Source organism: Nanorana parkeri, unplaced genomic scaffold (genome assembly GCF_000935625.1).
Source record: "Nanorana parkeri isolate BGI_ZX_2015 unplaced genomic scaffold, ASM93562v1 scaffold2606, whole genome shotgun sequence".
NCBI classification, from domain to species: Eukaryota; Metazoa; Chordata; class Amphibia; order Anura; family Dicroglossidae; genus Nanorana; species Nanorana parkeri.
This window is the reverse complement of record NW_017308874.1, coordinates 79,018-87,035: the sequence shown is the minus strand read 5'-3', so window position 1 is coordinate 87,035 and position 8,018 is coordinate 79,018. Positions and strand designations below refer to the sequence as shown.

At 47.9% G+C, this 8,018-nt stretch overlaps 1 protein-coding gene across 1 annotated transcript in view; it reads right to left on the bottom strand.

Annotated features, from left to right (window-relative positions):
• Positions 1-3,595: 3,595 nt before the first annotated feature.
• LOC108802022 (DNA-directed RNA polymerase II subunit RPB1-like) overlaps positions 3,596-8,018 on the bottom strand; it is a 71,545-nt gene continuing 67,122 nt past the window's right edge. Inside the window, exon 3 of the mRNA XM_018573911.1 lies at positions 3,596-4,211. Coding sequence (XP_018429413.1) covers positions 3,596-4,211 — 616 coding nt within the window. The remainder of the gene's footprint in view (positions 4,212-8,018) is intronic.

The window sequence follows — 8,018 nt, the reverse complement described above, 5'->3', positions numbered from 1 at the left end:
ATGTGCAATTCACAGTGGATGGAGAGTGAAAATGATCGTGTCTATTGTATGACCAGGTAAAGGTGCAATACTCATCAACTGCACTCTCTCAGGAGGCGCTCTGCCAGAAGATACCATCCAGTGCAACCTCCTGCTCTGCACACAGCCACCTCCTGCTCTCTGACCACCCCTAAAGACTGCTATATACCTATAGAATTTCTCCTGTGTTGCACCTAGTCTCTGGAGCTCCTTTCCACACTGAAGACTGCCTCTTACCTATAGAATTTCTCCTGTGTTGCACCTAGTCTCTGGAGCTCCTTTCCACACTGAAGACTGCCTCTTACCTATAGAATTTCTCCTGTGTTGCACCTAGTCTCTGGAGCTCCTTTCCACACTGAAGACTGCCTCTTACCTATAGAATTTCTCCTGTGTTGCACCTAGTCTCTGGAGCTTCTTTCCCCACTGAAGACCGCCTCTTACCTATAGAATATCTCCTGTGCTGCACCTTATCTATGGAGCTCCTTTCCCCACTGAAGACTGCCTCTTACCTATAGAATTTCTCCTGTGTTGCACCTAGTCTCTGGAGCTTCTTTCCCCACTGAAGACCGCCTCTTACCTATAGAATATCTCCTGTGCTGCACCTTATCTATGGAGCTCCTTTCCCCACTGAAGACTGCCTCTTACCTATAGAATTTCTCCTGTGCTGAACCTAATCTCTGGAGTCGCTTGCCTCTCTCATATCTCAACCTCCTTTTACTCCTTCAGGACTTCTCTTCTTCTGCACCTACCTAATCTAGATAGGCGGAGCCAGCTGTCAGTCACACAGCTGGGTGGATCCAGACATAATTGTCAGGATCCATTTCAGCTGCGGCGTCTCAGTATACCGCGAGCTGCAGCTCCCGTATACTGAGCCTAGGGTGACGGGAGGACGCTAGTTTGTGTCCTCCCGTTACCCTAAGGAGAACTATGGGGAAAAGCCCCGACCTCATAGTTCTGCTTTAAGCAAACACAGGGCAGTTTAATAACACTTACGGGTCTTATCCCAGGCTGTGATTGGACAGGAAGGAGAAGCAGAAGATTGGTGAGCTCATTGCTCTGTCTTTCTGCTCTCTCTCCTATCTGCATGTGCCTTGCTAGTACATAAGCACTGCAGAACAACTGACTGTTTCCTATCCTGTGCTGCTTCCCTCTCTCCTAGTCTGAGCTCTTCTGTACAGGGAATGCAAGAGGCTGATACCAGGTCACATTTAGGACCTTACACTGCTTACATTTGAAAAAAATAAATGTAATGATATATTACTACATGCAGAGCTGCAATCATTTGTGCCTTTTATGTCTGCCAGGAGGCCAGCTTTAAGAAAACAGATGAGAGGAAGCTGCGGTTCTGTGTATGATTCACAACAACAAATTTCTGGCTCATCTTCATGGAAACAATTTGTAGAATTTGTTCGTTCGGCGGAGACGATACTTACAATATATTTTTTTATACTCGCTGCTGAATCTGAAATAATATCCAAATGGTTCATTACATCCACCAGCCCTCACGGTGGGAAGATATCTGTGTGAACGTAGCGCACGGATCCACAGCAATGGTTAACGGGTTATCTGAGCCTCCCGTCCCCTGCAGAAATCCCTGAGTGAAATATTACATTATATAAATCAGGAAAGCGGCAACGCAAACAGCCGAATCCTCCATCGGGGGGCGGCTACAAACATGCTAATTTCAGCCTTTAGTCAGTTTGGCCCACAGTCACTTCTTTAACCAGTTCGTGCGCAGAGTCATCCGTGTTTGCAGAGCTGCGATGTGGACGACCATGACACCAACCCGTCCTGGAACATTCCCTGACTGCGCAAAACACCCGGAGCGGACTGGATTATGGAATCCTAATTCTGCCTGGAAATATTCCTATCTACCTGTCTTTTGTTATCGGTGGAAGGGATGAACTGCCCTCGGGAAGAGAAAGGGTTAATAGGTTAGAGCATAACTGCAGAGGGTGTACAGGGTGCAACTGCCCCCGGGCCCTTTTGGTTCAGGGGGCCCAACTATGACTGCTCTGCTGGCTAAACTCTGCAGAGTGCAGTATTTTCCTTACCCTCTCCCTCCTCTTATCTTCACAAGGACTCTTTTGAGAGTTTAGCTGCTGGGGGAGAATCAAAACTTTTGGATACGAGGTTCCCCCGATCAGATTCAGTACCAGGGCCCCGGGGATTTATACTGCAGTTGACAAATTATAATTCCGGGGGGGCAAAACGTTACAATGTGATACTGTAACTATTATTCTGGTTCAGTGGACCTCTGAGTGCAATGAAATCAGAACTACCAAAGGGATACACAACGCCAGTGCTGAACTGGGGCCTAAAATGATCAGCAGCCCATTGATGGGGTACAGGGGCCTGACATAACTGGCTACCCATGGATAAAGTATAGGGGCCTGACATGATTGGCTGTCCATTGATAGGGTACAGAATCCTGAAATGCTTGGCAGGCCAATGATGGGGTACAGGGGCCTGAATCGATTGGCAGCACATCAATGGGGTAAAGGAACCTGAAATGATCGGAAGCCCATTCATAGCGTACAGGGACCGGTAATGACTAGCAGCCCATTGACGGGGTACAGGGGCCTGACATGATTGGCTGTCCATTAATTGGGTACATAATCCTGAAATGCTTGGCAGGCCAATGATGGGGTACAGGGGCCTAACATGATTGGCAGCATTTTAATGGGTTAAAGGGTCCAAAATGATTGGCAGCTCATTGATTGGGTACAGGGGTCTGAAATGACCGGCAGGCCTTCAATGGAGTACAGAGCCCTAAAATGACCAGAGGCCAATAATAAGGTACAGGGGCCTGATATGAGCAGCAGCCCATTGATGAGGTACAGGGGCCTGATATGAGCAGCAGCCCATTGATGAGGTACAGGGGCCTGATATGAGCAGCAGCCCATTGACGGGGCACAGGGGCCTGATATGAGCAGCAGCCAATCGATGGGGGCAATGACTGGCAGCCCATTGACGGGGCACAGGGGCCTGACATGATCAGCAGCCATTACTGTACAGGAGCAGTTCCACTTCACATCTCCTGCACAGTCCATAGGACGAAGGTTTATCTGCAGATCCATAACCATCAAAAATATGGAAGTAGCACTCTGCTCACCTGTGGCGTGTCACTCACCATCCCCCTCCAGCCACATTACCGCCATTACTCAGCTGACGTTGATGCTGCAGGATCAGAATACTTCCACTACCGTCCTATATAGAATCTCTTCTCCGACAGACACAGACATTATATGATCTGTTATAAGGAACATCAACTGGCCACACAGAGCGCCATCCCTTCCACAAATTCAGCCGATAACAGACGGCCCACAACGGCTTATTTACCAAAGTGGGGAGAAAACTGATCCTCCTCTCCGAATTCAGGAGTCAATATTCCAGTTTAGTAGCCACCAGACACCTTTAAAGGGAACATGTCATGCGAGAAAGATGGGTGGAGGCGGCCTATTGCTGAGCTCTCCTTCTGAAAATGCCGATACATTGGCTTCAATACTACAACAATCACGCAGATCTTTTTGGGATTCTGTTGCTGCATACTTGTTCTGCCAAATAAATAGCATTTTCAGAGAGAGGTCAGCATGGGCAGATCACACATTTCTCCAAATAAAGGAAATGCCTGGGACTGTACTCCTCTGGATGGCTGGGGCTGTACTCCTCCTGGATGGCTGGGGTTGTACTCCTCTGGATGGCTGGGGTTGTACTCCTCTGGATGGCTGGGGCTGTACTTGTCTGGATGACTGGGGCTGTACTTGTCTGGATGACTGGGGCTGTACTCTTCTGGATGGCTGGGGTTGTACTCCTCTGGATGGCTGGGGTTGTACTCCTCTGGATGGCTGGGGCTGTACTTGTCTGGATGGCTGGGGTTGTGCTCTTCTGGATGGTTGGGGGGTGTACTCTTCTGAATAGCTGGGGATGTACTCCCTGGATGCCTGGGGCTGTACTGTGGATGGCTGGAGCTGTCCTCTGGATGGCTGGAGCTGTACTGTGGATGGCTGGGGCTGTACTCCTTTGGATGGCTGGGGCTGTACTGTGGATAGCTGGGGCTGTACTCCTCTGGATGACTGGGGCTGTACCGTGGATAGCTGGGGCTGTACTCCTCTGGATAGCTGGGGCTGTACTCCTCTGGATGGCTGGGGCTGTACTTCCCTGGATAGCTTGGGCCGACATAAGTATAGACTCTTTATGAGTGAAGACCCCGGAGTAGGGTTGCCGGTAAACATTTTACTCTGAGGGTGACACTAAGGGAGGAGCTATAAAGGATAACTCGGCTGACTTCACACCTTACCATGTATCTTCACCTAATGCACATTGATGGACTGCTTGTGCCTTTAGTGTGCTCCTGTTTTATGTTTATGGGCCCCCAGGGGCCATCCATACAATAAACAACACACATAACCCTCAGTGCAGCACAATGCAGGCATCAGAAAGCACATGCGCTGAGATGGGTTGCATTGGGAAGAAAGGGTCGGGCAGGTTTTCTGGTGTGTGGACATGCTTGGAGGATCCATGGGAAATGAAAGGGTGCAGCTACCACGATGTGTTTTGGTGCATCATGCTTAGTTATATCTCCTACACACACTATACTGATATACACCTTCATACCAAGGTCATTGGGTGCTGGATCACCTGGTGGATGGAACCACCACGTACACAGTGACCTGTGTAACCTCAGGACCCACATTTGTCCTTGTGTATTAAGTCGCGACCCAAGTCGCACTGCAATGGAATGCACGGCATTGCGGTATCACACGTTCCAGTGCGGGCAATCAAACTGTGGGTGGGAGGTGCGTTTGGGGAGCCATTCAAAAGATCAAGTCTCCATACCTTACGAGAACTGGAGTTTATCCTCAACCAGATGTCCAGTGTGGGCTGCTGTGCTGTGTCAGAGCTCCATCCATATATGCAATGCTTGTACACCTCCCTTTGCATGCCCTGTAGAGGTGCCGGGAGCCAGAATGTGACATCACTGTGTGACACTGAGTGTGACATCACTCTGGTCAAGCAACCTTTACTGGACACATGAGGGAGCTGTACGTATAGATGTAGCTCCCTCACAGCCATAGCCCCAGTCCATCCCAACTCAAGCTGACACTCAGCACCGTCCAGCATATTTTGAATTGCTGTTTGGCGCAAGAACTGATAGGTGAGAAGCCCCTCAGCCTCCCCCTAGAAAAGTGGAAGGCACGTGGCGAACCACTGAATATGGGGTCGCGACCCACTTTTGGGTCACGACCCACCAGTTGAGAAACAAGGCAGTAGAAGATATGTACTCCGCACACCATTCTGCTTCAAAATATTGTCTTTGTTGGCATTGTTGCAGCAGAATGTGAAATGCAACGTTTTGGAACCATGCATGCAAAGTGCAAAGGGGCCCTGCGTGGTTCCCACACCTTGCATGCCACATTAGGGGACAGGAGATAGAGGACCTGAGCTATGAGAACAGGCTACTGAATTTAAATATGTTCTCACTGGAAGTACGGAGATTAAGGGGGGGACATGATTTTCATGTACAAAATGTTTACCGGGGATAGCAACATTAGCAGCAAACTCTTTACAATGAACTCCATGACGAGGACGAGGGGCCACCACCTAAAATTAGTGGAGAAAATATTTCAGCACAAGGGGAGAAGGGGTTTCTTCTCAGTTAGATGAGTCAGGGTCTGGAACTCCCTGCCACATTCTGTGATTTCGGCTGAGAGTGTCGCATCATTCAAGAGACGATTGGACGATTACCTCCGAGACCGTAATATACAGGGGTACAGGTAATATACAGGGGTACAGGTAATATACAGGGGTACAAGTACTTTTAAGAATGAGAACAAACAGGGACCTATACATACCCTGTTTCCCCGAAAATAAGACCAAGTACTATTTTTGGGAATTGCTCAAATATAAGACCTACCCAGAAAATAAGACCTAGCTGTGACCATTCCCAGGGCCGGCGGTGGCATAAGTGGGACTTGAAGAGCCGCGGGAGAGAATCAGCGGTGCCAACTAAGCCAGCGCTAGAGGAAGCGAGGCGGCAGCGGAGGGAGCAGAGCCGCATAAGCCGATGCTTCCTCTATAGCCCCGCCTCCTGCCACAGGCGGAGTCATACCAAATGCGCTCCGCCTGTGAGGAATTGATAGTGAAAGCGTGTTTCGCTCATTCTGGCCAGCGATTGGTTACCAAATTGCTCCTGGAAAGGTACGGCATCTCGATCACCATATTCTTAACTTTGCCATTTTGGATAATTTAATTTGGATTTGCGTTAACTTTGGATTGTTGTACATAATAAAATAAGACCTAGGGTGTGTTTTTTTGAGCCCCCAAAAAATATAAGACAGTGCCTTATTTTCGGGGAAACACGGTACTACACAGTAGGATCATACACATACACACAACAGGTTGAACTTGATGGACATGCGTCTTTATTCAACCTCAAATACTATGTAACATTATGCTGCAACAATGTCAATACTATGACGATACTTTGAAGCTGAATGGTGTGCAGAGTCCATATCCACATAGTACCAGGTAATGATGGATAGTTCCAAATCAATGACCTCATGTCACGAACCCAAATCCCTGTGTGATCTCCAAAATAAATATCGAATAATGCCAGCGCTTCTTAATGACACAAATCGCTACTTTATACATCTGACCCATAAACAGAGAAAACACATAATGACAACTGTGTCATCTACATGTAATGAAAGGAACCCTTCGCTGATTATTCCTGCCCATTCAAGGTAATTTAACAATGTATGAGGGCGACTGGGCGCAGCGTGACGTGGGATATAATAGAGCCATGGGGGAGATATATTCATAAGAGGTTTGTTGTGATGCTGAAGAGCCATCTTCATTCTACAACATCAAGGGTGAGCACGGACACAGATGTATCATGGGGAGCTCACAGCATTGTGCATGCCTCTATTAGTAGGTTAAAGTTACACTCCACACACAACAATATTTCAGGATTTGGTGGAGGTCGGAAAGTTTTTTCTGCCTCTATTGGTGACATCTCAGTACTGAGTTCCCGGGTCTGTACACCCGCTGTGCCCATTATGAGGAGCTCCCACCATCCCTGTGCTGAGTTCCCGGGTCTGTACACCCGCTGTGCCTATTATGAGGGGCCCCCACCACCCCTGTGCTGAGTTCCCGGGTCTGTACACCCGCTGTGCCCATTATGAGGAGCTCCCACCATCCCTGTGCTGAGTTCCTGGGTCTGTACACCCGCTGTGCCCATTATGAGGAGCTCCCTCCATCCTTTCTGCTGTGAACTCAAACAGGGGGATTGTGGACAGGGGAGTTCTAGGTGGACATTTAGTTTCGAATGAACATTAGGTGAGTAACAAGCAAATGAAAACCCAACTCCAGCTAAGACGTGTTACGCAGGTAAAGCAAAGAGTTTCTTTAAGAAAATGTTTATATCAGCCATATGAATAAAAGACGACGACTGTAAGACTGTAACAGACAATTATAAATAAAGATGTGCGAGATGAAATAAGGAATTCAGATTATCAGAGAGGAACCTCAGAGGTTCCAGAGAGCGCTGAAAAAAAGTTCATGAAAATGTAAAACTGCAACTAATGTATCCTAATGTCTTTCATGTATTTCAGTCATTCTTATAAAAAGCAGAAATGGAATCAGCAGCGATATAAAAACCTGTTACATTGTATCCCCGGTGATGAGGAGGAGGAGGGATGTGCGCTGCACTGATCTCTCATTCATTCACCTCACACAAGCTTTTCTCGCTCTCTGTGTCCTTGTTGTGAGATTCACCCTCTGTGACCATTATCACCAGGACAGAAAGTGACGGGAAAAACAACATTGTGTCCAGGGCTGCCAAGGCCAGGTTACTCAATGCCCCCTCATCCCCGTCTAACCCTCCCCTATGGGAGAATGGCAACCAGATGGCGGGGCGGCAGGGTTGGTGTTACATTTTTTTTTCTTTATTTTTTTTAATCACTTTTTTTATTTTCTTTTATTATTATTATGTTTTT